Source organism: Lutjanus erythropterus, chromosome 15 (genome assembly GCF_056507025.1).
Source record: "Lutjanus erythropterus isolate fLutEry1 chromosome 15, fLutEry1.hap2, whole genome shotgun sequence".
Lineage (NCBI taxonomy): Eukaryota > Metazoa > Chordata > Actinopteri > Lutjaniformes > Lutjanidae > Lutjanus > Lutjanus erythropterus.
This window is the reverse complement of record NC_139331.1, coordinates 26319091-26335118: the sequence shown is the minus strand read 5'-3', so window position 1 is coordinate 26335118 and position 16028 is coordinate 26319091. Positions and strand designations below refer to the sequence as shown.

The following is a 16028-nucleotide window of genomic DNA, read 5'->3' as shown; positions in this document are numbered from 1 at the left end:
CTAACAATATTCAGTAAGGTCTTGCTGCCATTTGAACCCACCAAAGTGCAAAATTACTAAGCGTGGAGTGGTCTTCATGCGGTGCTCGGTAGGCTCATGATTTCAGAGTAAATACACCATAATCAGAAAGAAAATATTGAGAAATTACATAGTTGCTGTTATACCTTATACTTAGCCAGCAGTGCTCTTCTTTGGTACAGTTCAGCCTTAGGCTCAACCGGGGTGCTGAGCAAAGCCCTGGTCTCCACCAACCACTGGGCCTGAGCTTTATACCGGTCCTGGAACTCCTTCGCCAGCAGTAAGGCCCGCTGTAAGAAGCTGTGCTTCTGCCTCAGCCCACCTGCCAGCTCCTCCAGCTGCGCAAGACGAGCCTCTACCTCCCCTCCCAAAGTCTCAGCACCAGCCTCGTTCAGGAAGCCTGCTGCCTGCTCTGCCCGCTCCCTCAGCGATTTCAGGAAGCTGTGCCCATGCTGGAGCTCAGACTGGAGAGTCTGGGTAAAAGAGGGAACAGATATACAACTCAGCATGAATCCTGCCACAGTGTTATCACCAGTACTTTATAATGAAAGACTTAAACTAGAGCATTTTACATACTGCTGAGTTTTAGAAGAGAAAGTAAAAGACTGCTTCTCTGTACTGGTATACCAAAACTGTAGAAGATATTCTCTAGGACAGACCTTTAACTTTGAGCCAGAGGGCCAAATCCAATCCTTAAACACCTACAATCTGGCCCTTTGAACATTTATAAATATGAAAAAAGGATATCATTGTGATTTTATCTAAATAACCTGCTAGGGTTCTAAGTTTATAGGTGATAACATTGTTTATTAGAAAATCATAATTTTATTAGTAGGCTACTGGCCCATTCATTGGTTAAGTCTGTTAAGCACAGAGACAGGGATGCTTTTAAAAAGTTGTAACTCAGGTTGTTTGTGCAGCAGGAATTCACAAGAGTCAAACTGAAAGACACAAGGCAGTTGTATGCAGTGAGAAACATGTTGTCTTCACTTAGTGACTATTTTTACAGAAGGGAACAGAGGACTGATAGATGTCATAGTTAAGTTGACCTTTGGACTTTTGGATTTAAAATGTAATCAACTCAAATCATTTTTGTACGATTAGATATTTGTGTGGAATTTATGATATGGTATATTGGAGGTATGTCCAAAAATGTCATTTGTGGGGTCACAGTGACCTTGATCTTTGACTTTTGACCACCAAATTCCAATCAGTTTATCCTCGAGTCCCAATGGACACATAATGTCTGTACCAAATTTGAAGAAATTCCCTCCATGTGTTTGTGAGATACCATGTTCACGAGAATGAAAAGGTCATGAGGTCACAGTGACCTTGACCTTTGACCACTAAAATCTGGTTCATCCTTGAGTCCAAATTAATATGTGTACTGAACCTGAAGAAATTCCCACAAGGCAGTGTTATTTTCCTGTACTTTTTCCAGGTGTGAGAAAATAATAAAATAAAGAAAAACATAAAAAGGTGCATTCTTTTACACATTTAAATTCTTAACTTTACAGATCAGACATAGGAAATGTAAACATCCAGCTCCTGGGCATTTTACTGTTTGCAAATCTGGCCCTTCTAAAAGTGTAAGTGAATGGCCCTGCGCTAGGATGAATGAAATCCAGTATCAAAGTTTCCATGACTTTGAGGTTAACATTCAAACACAGTATCACTGATTTCTTTGTCCTTCACCTCCACCTGCCAGGCTGCCCCAGTCACCCAGACCAGCCTGGCAGTGTGTTTGAAAGGCTTTGAACCCATCAGGTAAGCTGACACCTGCACGGTGAGATGTGGAGGTCATGGTGTGGAGAAACCACAGTGAATAATATGAAAGGAGGACCCAATTATAAGGGCCCTTAACAGGCAGCCGTAGCTGCGGGGGTTTCCAGGGCAACCACAACACACCCCGCACACACACAGCCGTCCACTCCATGGGATGCTATCTGGCTTTCATCATCAGTCTATTATTGCTTGAGTAGAGAGTGGTTTCACACTGCAACGACCCCAGACCTCCAGCTACTACTGTTGATAATAATATAACAAGACCTGTGTCTGTGTGCACACGTCCATGTTTGCTGTTTAATATGAAGCTCCAGGTGTGTTCATCATTCCAGTAACAATGCTGACGGCCCTGCCTTATGACCTTAATAGGAGACACTCAGCATATCTCAATTCCATACAAATCTGCATGGTTGACATGCGAGCTAAAACAAGGCAGTCGGAAGTAATTGCCATTTACAGTAGATTTAGTTCTGCATGGCTCATTATCTCTGCTTCATATCGAAACATCTGCCTTCATCTCATACCTGACATGAAGTATCCTTCTTAGCAACACCACTGGTTGTCCACATGTTGAATTCAACTTGTAATATCTGGATGAAACTGGTGGTTAGTAAGCATTCTGGTTTTTTTTTTTATCTATTATTATTGTGTGTTTTAGATCAAATACTATTTGAAGAACCATTCAAATATATGATTTTTACATGAAAAAATGCTCATAAGTGAAGGGACTGACCAGGGCGGTTTTGATGAGTTTTATTTTTTGTCTGTCTCTTGAGTTACAATGAAGTGTGTTTTAAGGAGTTAACGAGGCAAATAAAGCTCGTTTATAAAAATTGCTGTGAAAATATTTTCTTTCTTGACATATGTGAGTTCATTTGTTTTGTTTTTTTTGTCTCACCTTGCACACATCTCCCAGCTTTTGTCTTATTGAGTTTAACTATAGTTGTCTTCAAATTTTTTGACTGGCAGTGGCACCTGGTATGTGATATTATGTGACATTATTTATGTGATCTACTAATCTGTGGTGATTCCTGTTGCTCCCCTTTTTCCTGTAATCATGATGTTGGTACGAAAAGGCAGTGTGAGCGACTGAAATAGGAGTAGAAGTAACACCAGTGCTTACCCAAATATTTTTAAAAATTATTTTTATGGCTATTTTATTCATTTTATTTGTTTTCTTTCTTTAATTGTTTTTTTCTTTTTTCTCTGTTGTTTTATTGGAGGGGTTGCTATTTTTTTCCCATACAACCAAAAAAATAGGCCGCTCATAGTTTAATTCAGCATCTAATGGTTCCAGCAAGCACAACATAAGAATTCAGTGGTCTTGGTTTTCACAGTTTGGTGCCACAATCAGTCTTAGGATGAAATTAGGCACCGATGGACGGCTGGAAACGTGCTTAGACTGATATCATAGAATAATGCTAATACTATGATCCAGTAGCAGACAATCTGGTTAACATTATATATGAGCCCCTGAACACAATGTGCCCTTTATGCTCTAAACTGTCTTGCAGCATGTCAGCCCCAATTATCCATGTCAAGTGTTCTGTGCACCCGCTGTAAATGATGAGGACCAGCGACTCTGTTTCTTAGTCTGCATCAGTTCTCTCAGGCTCCATTATCTACTGTGAAACATCTACTGTGGCACTGACAACCATGTTCATCAGTTACATTATCTACTCACAGAAGTAGGACATGACTAAGGTGACCCTGGGAGCAGCAGTTAGCTCTGCTGATATTGATTTAAATATATGGACTGCGGCAAACTGCTGCACAGAAGCATTCTACTGTATTCTACACAGGATATAATTAGGATGTTATTGATACCGATGTCAACAGTGATAGTACTCATTGATGGTCTTAAAAAAAGACATGGCAGGAAAAGATGCAAAAAGATTAAACGGTTATTTTTCTTATTATTCCTGTGTTATTGCAATTAACTGCATTTTCATTCAATAGTGAATCCAGACTTTTGAACATTTTGCCCTGTTTATGTAACATATCAGTATCATTTGTCCACAAGCTTGTCGATATTTCAATGGTGACCTGTCAGGAACTGATACCGCTTTAGTATCAGTTCTCAGTACCTGTCCCTAACAGGCAGAAATCCAGTGAAAACAACTGAGCCAGAACTGTAAAATAAGCCAATTATCTGTTCTAGTGGCATTTGTAAAACCCAAAACATGGGATTATTTCTGATAACAAGTAAGACATTTAAACATGGATCTATTTGCTTTTACCTTGAGGAGAAAAACCCTGGCTGTGTGCTTTAGAAAGCAACAGGGACTTGCCCTTGAACATTTATGAAATGTCAGTGAAATTAAAAAATATGGAGGGAGAAGATGAGGGGGCTTAATTAAGAGGAGGAGAAACCCTTTCCTTTTTTGCATTTTGCTCTGTATACAATTTTTGTGGGAGCCAGTTTTTGTGGAGGGTGTTTTTTGAAGCACCCTAGGGGGAACACTGCTGTATAAAACAACATAATATAACAACTAAAGTCTTTCAAGACATTAAAAGGTTAAGATGCACTCAATGGGGACAGAGATGTGATAAATTAAATGAATGCTAGTGTTAACAGTCAGGATGGTGCTACTTCCAAGGCCAAAGATCATTCCCTTTAGCTGAATAAAACATTTTGTGGGTTTACAGGTCCCCACTGTGTGGACGCCAGTACTGGATGTTGTTATATCAGGGTGTAGAATAATGTTAGCAGTTCTGTCCATTTTTTTTTATCGAATCTGGAAAACTCCAGCAACCTCAGCTAAACTTGTTATCCAAGATTATGTTTGTCAAAACCATCCCCATCCTGACAGCCTTACATCTTGTAGATTTATAAGTAAACCGTGCAATTTGATAATACACTAATAAAGCATAAATCAACCCACTTCGAACCTCATGAAAAATGTTTCATTGCCAAGGTGGAATGTTTTTGACACTGTAGCTTTTAAGAAAAAGGCATAGTTGTAGATGTTCAAAGTGACAAATAATGCCTTCTGAAAACAGAATTACTACCTTGTGGTTATATGCCTCCGCCAACCAGACAAGTTCCAGTTTACATGCATGTCTGTATATGTAGTACAGACTCTGATGGGATTTAAAGGCTATTACATGTATCACTGTGTTGACATGTCTGATTCAAGTGAATAATTGCCAATGAGAAACATGACGTCCTCACTTAAGAGACTTTTTACAGAGAAGGACAGAGGACTGATAGAGAGCTGAACATTATGATGTTACAGTGAAGCCTTTGACCGTTTAGATATAAAATGTCATCACCTCATCATTTTCTCCTATGAGCTATTTGTGTGAAATTTTGTCAAAATTAGGGTATGAATTCTTGAGTTAACTGAGTCAATACTTAGTCAATACTTGTGCTGAGTTTAAAGAAATTCAGTCAAAGCATTAGATAAGATATTGCATTCATGAGAATCAGACGGAAAACCTGAAAATGTAATGGCCACAGCTGTCACACCAGCACAGAAGAATAAAAATATATGTCTAACCATGATACATTACCACAATAATGTAATGAGGCTACAATATGTTTCTAGTTAACTGGGCCAGCAGCACTGTATGACTCATGCTTTTACAGGTACTATTCAGTATAAAATGAAGTCTAAATCCAACTAATGGTCCTTGACACAGATATTGACTACTGGTCTTTGTGTCAATGCATAATCATCCCAGCTCACTGAAAGGCCCTGTAGCTCTCGCCACAGGAGAATGAGAAAGTGATGGAGCACTCGCGTGTTATCTGCAGTGCTGGAAAGACACATGTGGTGACAGCATGTCTTCAGTCCCTATGCAGAGACAGAGCATCGATCCCAGACTGGGATTACTGCAAAGCCCACACCAGATGATGTATTGTAAACGTCTATGTGTGTGTCTGTGAATGGATATGTGTGCAAAGAAGACAAAGAGAAATGGGATCTGGTGATAGATAGCGAAAGACAGTGGGAAAAATATGTGAAATCACAGAGGATTCATGGGTTTGAGAGTTTGCTGCAGCTTGTTAGTTAGTACTTTGGTTTTGTGATATGAAGCGAGTGCGAGAGGAGAGAATTGTGTGTGTGTGTGTGTGTGTGTGTGTGTGTGTGTGTGTGTGTGTGTGTGTGTGTGTGTGTGTGAAAGTGTGTGTGATGTGAAGCGGTAAGGGCACTGCATCAATTACAGCGTCTGTGCCAGCAGGCTCCTGACACCGGCGCTTCTTCATCCTCTGCTTCACAGTGGGAGGTCTCTTCCTGCTACCGTGCTTCCTCTAAAGCGGCACCCGCTTTGTCTTCATAAAGAGCCGATCGATACACACATACTCATCCAATCCTCCACACACTCGATATCAACTATGCCAAGCGAACGATAGTCGTGATTTTCTTTTTATTACAGTCTGTGCGTGTTTGAACAGGGCAACTTCCCTCCAGTGCCCATTTCTCAAACAGCGCAAACAGAAACTGTTACAATTAGGTTTATTTAGTCTAAAGTGCTATCCAAATATTATAAATACATTGAATGCTTTACAGGTAGTTCATACATATTTTACTGGCCAAGCATTTTTAGCTGCCAAAGAAATCTGTAGACTTCATGTTACTAGCAGGTACCATATGTTGCTTGGCAGGAAACGAGATAGCACAAGGACATTTTTGCTGGCTTGGATATTGGACTCGTGTGTTTGTGCTCATATTCTCCTCTGCAAACCAAAGTCTTGCTAACTCATCAAATTGCCACAGTAATGCCCAACGTCTGTGCTGATTTATTGCAACCTGTTCAGGGAGATGTATGAAGCACTGCGCTGCACCTCGTATCCAACGCCTCACTGACAAATGCAGGTTCAGAGCCTTGACTGTGAAATTTTCAACCATCTACCCACCACATGTTAATTACAGTACAGATTAAGGTACATACCTCTAGTTTTTTCATCTTCCTCTCCATGGCAACCCGGTCCAGAGGTTCAGAACTGTCAGTTAAAGCCGTGAAGCTTTTCTGAGTGCAGCTGAGCCAGTCGGTGAAGGACACGCAAAGGTTCTCAGCCTCTTCGATGCTCTTCAGCTCCTCCTGTAGCTGCTTGATGTTGTCCTGAAAAATGAGAGGATGAGAAGTCAGAAGTAAATTCTAAGAGTTCTCTGGTCACTGCAGAGGGCTCAGCCGCAGTACATGGAGCACGCGTTCTATCACCTGAGTTAGCAGAGTGCCCCTACAACAGATTTTTGCATGTTTTAATGGAACAAATTACTGTAAGTAAAATGTGATGAGAGCATCACATCAAATTTCATGGTTTCAGGTTTTCTGGTTTTGTTTGTTTTTCTAATTTATAGTTTCATGATAGACAGTAAATGGTTGCTAAATGTAGCTGCTGAGAGCCATGCCAGTGTCGGGCCAGAACTGGAGCCAGGCAATCGGGCAATATAACCAGGCTCAGCGTCTAAGGCTGCAGACAACACGGCAGAGGGGAAGAGACGGAAGAGGACTTTGGCGGAGGATAAGAAGAGAGAAAAAAAGAGAATGACAGAGCAAGAGGCCTGTGAGACAAAAGACTGGCTTTTAGTGGTTGGTTCATGAAATAAAAGACTACTAGAAAGACATGGAACTGGGCATAGTAAGTAACTATGTAATAGACATGGCTGTGTTAGCAAAGTTGTAAACTTAAATAAAATGAATAAAATGTTGCCTTGAACTAAGATCGTCCCATTAAGGATTCACACCGTTACATTTTTGGTAGTGTGTATTTAGGTTTATCTGTTCAATCAATGTAAGACTGGGTGATTTTATTTTATTTTATTTTACAGTTTCTTAACTGACTGTTGAAATTAAGTTTCTTTACCATTATGGTAAAATATTGCCTTAAAGAACCATTGTAAACCATTACAACCATGGTTTTTACCAACTGGCATCATAATGTGTCCCATAAAGGGTTAATAGAAAGTCAATACTGACCCAGTACTTTCTTTTTTTTCTATTTAATTTGACAAGACAAGATTTTAACAACATAACCGTACTACCCAACAATATTCACATTATATTTAATACAATGTATTAATAATTGAAATAAAAATGAATAACCTCACTTCAACACCTTTTTGTTTCAGAGGTTAAAACTGTTAGTAAGTCTTTGCCTCTGTTTGGTCAGGGGAAAATTCAGCCAACATGGGTTGTATCTCTTTCTTTTAAAGTGTGAGATGTGCCTCAGCAGCCTTACATTGGCCACCAAGGACCAAAATCTCTCTGATCAACCATCAAAACAGAAAATATCTGTTTCTCCTCTTGTCATTCATCTGCCGAATGTCAATAGCTTCACTACAAGGTGGAGAAGGGTTTTATGTTTTTGACGCATTATCCACTTGACTGAGATTTTGAGTCAATAACACCATGAGGATGGAGAGGGTTTCTTGCAGGTTTGACACATTATTCACTCAACTTGCAAATCCTGTGGTGAGAGGCTCCAATTAGCTGATAGTGCTGAGTGCACACCTTTCCTGACTAGACAGAGGTAACAGCTTCCCACCTCAAGCCCATATGGCCCCCTCTTCACACAGTATAATTACAGGCATCCGTGGTATGAGAGGGATGTTATGTGTCTGCATCCATATGCAATGACCTGACGGTAAGTATACACATGCCTGAGTCAATTTTGAGAGGGGAAGGAAGGGGTGTGGGTATAACAGAGACAAAGAAACAAAGTGAGGGAGCGAGGGGGAGACACACACGCACACATAAACTCAGATGTGTTACTGAAGGTGTAAAAATCAATGTAGCGCAGGCAAAGCTTTTCCACTGCTGGTGCCGGGTGTGAGATTGCCTTCTGTAGCGTTTAATTACAGCCTTAGCCCCAGACCAGAGGAGCCCCATTGATTTTCCTTTAGTCCCCCCCAGAGGAGCAGACAAATAGAGAGGCTGGATCTGAGTATACAGAGCAACACAGGCCGGGCTCACAGGCATAACTCTCAAAGCTACTTCAATGGGGTGTTACAGAAACAAAGTCCAAACTCTCACTGGGGCAAATTCCATGGTGAGAGAGCAAAACCATGTGTGAGAAGCCAACTGTGGCCAGAGAACCCAACGGCAATGCACACAACTTCTTTATCCATCAGTGAGACAATATAACAAAAAAGTCGTTTGTCCTACACCCAAAAGCTCATTAAGGCTTTACGTGTTGCAATTCTCAACTGCTGTTGACAGGAAGGTATTTTCTAGGAAAATATGTTGGTGGACAGGAAATTAAGTATTGCACAGGTCCGGACTTCCTGACCACCAGAGAAACTCCTTGACCCTAATGTAAAGACAAAGTAAAAATGCCCAGCATAGATTCGATAAGGGTTATAACTACAACAGCTGATGACTTCTACATGCTGTACTGTACGTCTCCAAGAAATCAAGTCACACAACTTTAAAAATCTCACAGTTCTAAAACTAAAAGGGAGGAGTCGAGTTTCTTTATTCTATACAGACCTATTAACAGACTAGAGAGATGTACAGGGCTCGAAATTATTTGTTTTTCCTTTTTCCTTACCCTTGTCCCAAATCAAAGTTATTGTTTTTCATTCTACATAATAAATATAGTTTAATAACTGTATTTCAATAACCCATAGCACTTCATTGACTCTGCAAGTTTGGCTAGTTGGTCTCTGCACTTAAATCTTAGACTTGTCTCTGATTTGTATGAAACCAGCACATATATTAAGACATGATGTTGATTGTTTGGAAGTAGTTCTGTTTTTAATAAATGGAAGCATCTGTATCTGTAAGATATGAATGATTAAACAGCAGACAGCAGCGAGTTTCTTACCTGTATGTTGAGCAGTAGGGAATGGTAGCGGGCAGTGAGCTGGGTGGCAGTAACGCTGACACGACTACTGATGTAGGTTTCCTCCAGAACTTGCTGGGCCAGAGAGGAGAGGCCATCGACTTCTCCCTGCCGCGCAAGCACTGCTTCAAGACACCCCTGTTCAGAGCGGACAGAGAGAAATGTATAATTAACATCATTCTGGCTAAATCCAGTCAAAAATATTCATGATTTAACTGTAAATTATGTTTTTTAATGCAAGAAAAGGGCAAACATGAGTGAAAAAAAACAAGAAAGAACAGATCATGTTATAAACTAGATAGGGGGCAAGAGGTCTGTATCTGGATGTGTGGATGTATGAGTGTGCTTGTTTAAATGCAGGGAAGGAAAATACTGAAACCGTCTGACATCCTGACACTGGCAGGAAGCGTACTCCAAAGGGAGGAGACCCAGTAGGGAAATATTCTGTCCCCTGCTGTTTTCATTCAAATGCCTGATGTGAGTCGAGTGCATACATAAATAATAAAAGTTATGCATTGTAGTACACGACCCTGGAATGCTTCATAACTTTCATTTTTAAAGGCAAAATCTTTATTTTGGTTTGGACATTGATGTGGCTGCATTTTTAGTGAGTAAATTAGTCTGCTGTTTTGAGAACGTGCTTGATATGACTGACAGTCAAAGGAGAAAATCTGAATCAGAGACAGCACAATGACTTCTGACAGGATTCATTTAAAGCACTTTTAAAGGATTTACCTCTTTGCTGTTTAGGATCTAAAATTAGTATCGAGGAAAAAATTAGCCACTTGTTTTTCTTCTTCTTGTCCAAAATTGAATTTAAGTAACTGTGTGGTCTACAGTATAGTAGAGTGTTACTGCTGACGAAAGGTATTTGTTACTGTGAGTTTCTGGCCGCAACTATATTAATAAAAGATTAAATCTATCAACCATTTTCTCAATTAATTGATTATTCCTTTGGTCCAGAAAATGTCTGAAAATGTTGAAAAATGTTGATCAAGGGTTCCTGAAAGCCCAAAGTGTCTCAAATGTCTTCTTTTGTCCAAAACCTAAAGATATTCTGTTTACTGTCATAGAGGACTAAAGAAACTGGAAAATATTCATATTAAGAAGCTGAAATGAGAGAGTTTGGACTTTTTATTCCTACAAAAATACTGTAAATGATTAATCAATTATCAAAAATTGCTGTAGATTAATTTAACAGCTGACAACTTATGGACTAACTGTTGCAGCTCTAGTGCCAGTGAACGACAAAAGGACATTGGTAGACGATACTACAGAAGAAGATAATATTAAAGAAAATTTTTTGAATGTGGAGGCAGGAATCAGTGTTGATGGTTAATGTAGTCAGATGAACCAATAAATTCCCCAGTGGGTGCTGTATTGACTGAGAAAACTGGGCTCTTCTGCTATGAAATCTGTTGTTCTTCCTCTTTCAGTGATGTCACAATGATGTCACTGAATGCACTACTGGATTTCTAGTCTCCTCCTCTGGGTAGCCAGGGGGCGTGCTAGATGAGTATTTTTGTTACCTAACACTATGTTTTGGCTGGCAAGTAATAGCTATAGTTAGGATGATGATACACTGTGATATGAGTGTCAGAAGCTCACATGCAATGCACCTAAGTACATGTAGAATTCTTTCTTGGTCAATAAAGCACACATTGAGGAATTTATTGCTTTAGCTGATACATTTATGATCAATAATGATTGGACATCCACATCAAAAGTGCAGAATTTACAGTTATCTTCCTTTTGAGCTTTAAATGACAATTGTACAAAATATTACAAGAGGTCAAATCTTATATGCACTTCAAAGTGTCTCTCTAACCTGGAGTTTCTTTAGCTGAGTCTCCTTGGTGGCTCTGTCTGACCTCCGGTGACGCCTGATGTTTGCCACCTTCTCCATCTCCTCCAGCCACTGAGCCAGGCTCAGGAACCTTTGGCCCATCTGCCTCAGTCTGGTCAGTGTGGAGGTCAGCTGGGTCTGCGTCTCCTCCAGACGGCCCTGGTAGGCCCCCCACTCTCGCTGAGCGGTGTCCAGCGCTCGGTCCTCAATCTGAGGTATACCCCAAGGGATTACTCTCTCCCTGCTGGTCAGCACAGAGGAGAGCAGAGACTGGCCATTTGAGCAGCGTTCCTGCAGGAGCTGTAAGGGAAATAAAAAGACAGGAACAAAGATTGACTGAAGAGTTTATAGTGGTTTAGTTATCAGAAACCCAGGGTACCTACGGACTTGTTTGAAAATTCTGTTTTATCCTTGAGCCAAGTGTAATGACAGTAAAGCCACTTTTATACTAGACAAATAACCCAATAACACCCACTAACATCTGGCTTTTGTCTTCAGTGGGAAACAATACAATCGGCATTCATTCCCACATCAAATGACTCTGCAGTAGTCATGGGTATTTATCAGCACTGATGGAAACATGACATGTGTGTAGACACGCTAATTTTCAAGTTGAGTGGCTGAAAAATGGCGGACAAACATAATTACTGAAAATTCTTCACAATACAAGCCCCCTGTTATTCTGTTATTTTGTTATCTAAAAGCTTTTATTTTGAAGCAGCAAAATCACACTGTGAAACCAAACAAATATTAAACTTTGCAGGGCTTTCCAATAACTACTACTGTATTTTATAACACAGTACCCCACAGAATTAATACCTGTAGCTGTCGCAGTGTCTTCTCTAGTGTATCCACGTTTCCCTCTGGATGGGACATCGAGGCCAGAGTAGCCTGTTCCTGCTCCAGCCAGTCCTCAAACACATGTAAACCCCTCTGATATTCCTGATGGACCAGCACCAGCCCTTTGGCCTTACTGACAGCATTCTGCAATACAACAGGTGAGAGAGATCACTGGAAAGAAGGGTTTCATCCAGTTAATATCACAGTGGGATCTTGTTTTATCATTTTGACTATTTAAAACTCACAAAACACAAAAACAATTGTTTTTGAAAAGAATGACTACCTGCCTGACTACTGACTTCAAATATTTTGAACTAAGCTACACGTTAACATAATATGTGAGCAGCGAAATGTATGTAATCTACTCTGAAGCTGTAAATAATGTCTTTCTCTTTAAATATGTAAACAAAATGAAATGTGTAATGAATTGATTATTAGAGAAGTTATTAAAGTGTTCAACATGCAGGTCACGTTCTTCAATAACACAATTGAGATTTATGAAACAAGATGAAGTCAGTACAGAGAAATAATCATTTATTATTCAAATGCCTGCAGAGGAAAAGATGAAGCCGTATGTTGTTTGGACTGTAAGTACCTTGGCCTTTTCTTTGAGGGAGTTGTATCTACACTGCAGCTGCTGCACCTCCTGCTGGGTAGTGTAGTGTTCAGCCATATTGGACCCCTTTGTGGCAATGGTCTCCAGAGGACTGCTGTGACTCAGTACTTCTTCATAGAGAAGCTGGAATGAAATAAAAGCACATAAAGTCGTTCAGTCTGGTAAATTTTACTCGACTGGCAGTCTCTGGTGTATCAATGAGTCTAACTGCAAGTATCTGATGTAGGCCATACCATAAAAAAAGGTGAAATTTGGGGAGAACATTTTTAAAAAAGTGCAAAACTTCTCCCAAAAGTAGCAAGAAACTGAGTTTGATGTGATACCTTGGTCTTTCCCAGATTAGCGGTCTTGTCTCTCATCTCAGAGTACTGTCTGTCTGAGCAGCTGAGTGTCTCCTCAACCCGGTCCATCCACAGGACAAACTGACCCACGTCCTCCTGATAGCTGGTCCATTGTGACAAAGCGCCCTCCAGCTGGCTGTTACATCAACATAACAATGTTAACACACAGGGAGCAAATTTAAAGCAAACACACACACACACACACACACCATACACTTGCATTTAAATCTAATTGCCCCCGTAACCTTTCAACCAACTGAAATTCATCAAGCTGAACTAGACAGTTCCCAGTCCCATTTATCAGCTGACTTTGACAGATAGATTGGTTAATGATCACAACCTTTTACACTGAATAGAGGCAGAAAGCAAGGAGTCCCATGAGTCTTTGAGGTCCTGGATCTGTTTGCGAATCACTGGGACCCCCTCAGCTGAAGTGTTCCTCTGGACGGCTTCTCCCCGAGTCAGAAGCATCTTTAACTGGATCTCCCTCTCCTGACGAGCAGCCAGCAGCGCCTACAGACAGAGGTGGAGGCACAGACATAAAATAACTATCTGAAGTCTAAAATACATATCTTTATTTTGCTTTGTACACCATTAACCTCTTCAACTCCCTCTTTCAGAGGCTGCAGCGGGCTCAGTTTTAGAGCCAGACTGAAGATATTGGTATTATGTCATGCTAGTTTGTCAGGGAGAGGGCTAAATAACACAAAGCTAGGTTAAGTTTTGGTCAGGGAAAACTGACATGGCCATTTTCAAAGGACTCCCTTGACCTCTCACTTCAAGGTATCCAAATGACAATGGGCTCTATGGGTACCCAAGAGTCCCCCCTTTACAGACACACCCACTTTATGTGAATCCCATGTGTTTTGGGCAAAAAACATGCAGTAAAAATTGTTATTTTGGCCTACTCTATGTCCCTAAAAATGACAAAAATCAGTCTGTGGTAGGGAAGGGTGGAGAGGAACAGGTTAAACAAATGCTTTCTAGATGGTCAAAGACATCCATAGTTTTTTGTGCCTAAAATTAACCATTAGCCCAATCTCTGAAAATTGTGGTGCATTCCTTTAAGGGATCCCACACCCGTTTTGTCCCTCCTTACTTCCAGCTGTAACATCCGGTCCTCTAACACGCCCTTGTCAGTGGTGGCGGAGATGCAGGTGTTGAGGACCCTCTGAGCTTCACACACCCAGTCCTGGAGTTCTTTGAGGCCCTGAGAGAAGAGGCGGTGCTCCCCAACAATACGTTCAATCCTGGAAGCCTTGTCCTTTAGAGATCAGAGCACAGCACTGTAAATACTCTCTTTAATTCATGTAATGACTCTGAGAAACAGGGTAGTGCTAAATTGATTGTTTTGGGCGCACAACAACAGTGTCTTCATATATGTATGTTTACATTTGAAATTACAGCCTTGTTTTTCCTCACATTTGTCTCCAGAGACTTTCCCCACCCACCCAGTGCAGTACAAACACAATGTATTTTCTTTTCAGTCATCACTCGAACATCTTAAACATCTGTGTGACTGTAGAGCGGAGAAAGGCAGAGCTACAATAACAATCTACAAGTGGCAATTTTAAATGATTTCATTCCTGTTTCCATGTCTGGCAGGGAAGAAGACCTAAAAATAGCACTCCACTAGCTAGACAGTGAAAGAAAATAAATCTCATTCATCATTGTTAGGGCACTCTCATTGTCCTGAGGTAAGAGAACTGTGCTTTCCGGTCAGTGTAATGTTTTGTTCTTCGCTGTATTAAATTAATCATAAAAGTGTGACCAAACTAATGAGAGCTTCAAAAAGGTCAGATTCTCAAGCTCTGACACATTTCAGCTCTGGCATTTTGGAAGTGCTTCAGTGGATAAAGGGTGAGCTCCACAGCTTTGGCCTTTTATATGTTGATGAGGCTGCAACCACATGGACCTTTTGCAAGTGAAAGATTACTGTGTTCAGGTAAATTACTACAGATACCGAGACTTACAGGGTCGCACTTTATTTTACACTGTACCAGTAAGATGTTACAAGCTGTACTGTGTATCAAATTAGACAACAAGAAGAAATGTTATTTATTAGACAATATTAGCCCTTTACTAGACCTTTATTACCTACCTTTATTACTACCTGAGACACACCTTCCTTCGGTGGTCTCATATAATTGGCAGAGTGGCCAAGACCAACTCCTACTTGTTTGATCAAATCACATTATCTCCCTACAGTATTACAAACACCCCATTTATACCTGGTATTAAAACACAATCTGTATTCGGAGAGGGTACCCAGAAAAGGAAAACTGCATGTTAATGCAAGCTGTAAATGCTACCTGAGAATGTGATTGGCTCTGTCAGAGCACGTCTGGAGGTAGTCTGTCTTGCATAGTGTTCAGATCTTTACATACATCAATCTGGATAACTTATCCAGATCACATTTTAATACCAGGTGCAAAGGGATAAGACAAAATAAAGACAAAATATTCCTGCCCACTATAATTTTGGTATTTACTTAGTAGAGCTGATCTACATATTGACTGAAATGGTGCGTGGTTTCACTTTAGTTTGCAGTACATTTCAGTTGTAATGTGTCCCTAATTACCATCTAATAAAGTCTAATAAAAGATAATGCAATGTAATAAAGAACATATTATTTCTAGTATTTGTCTAATTTGATACAAAGGATGGCTTGTTATGTTTAATTAGTGCACTGTAAAATAAAGTGCAATCCAATCTTTTTTACCCAAGGCAAACTGATTACAGCAACCATGACTGATGTGTGACTGGGAATAATGCATGACACAGCAA

At 40.3% G+C, this 16028-nt stretch overlaps 1 protein-coding gene across 1 annotated transcript in view; it reads right to left on the bottom strand.

Annotated features, from left to right (window-relative positions):
• Positions 1-158: 158 nt before the first annotated feature.
• LOC146314534 (nesprin-1-like) overlaps positions 159-16028 on the bottom strand; it is a 92549-nt gene continuing 76679 nt past the window's right edge. Inside the window, exons 61-69 of the mRNA XM_084737083.1 lie at positions 14341-14505; positions 13582-13754; positions 13224-13377; positions 12880-13023; positions 12264-12428; positions 11427-11744; positions 9581-9736; positions 6703-6873; positions 159-491 (exon numbers count right to left, since the gene is read on the bottom strand). Of these exons, the coding sequence (XP_084593209.1) occupies positions 159-491; positions 6703-6873; positions 9581-9736; positions 11427-11744; positions 12264-12428; positions 12880-13023; positions 13224-13377; positions 13582-13754; positions 14341-14505 (1779 nt within the window). The remainder of the gene's footprint in view (positions 492-6702; positions 6874-9580; positions 9737-11426; positions 11745-12263; positions 12429-12879; positions 13024-13223; positions 13378-13581; positions 13755-14340; positions 14506-16028) is intronic.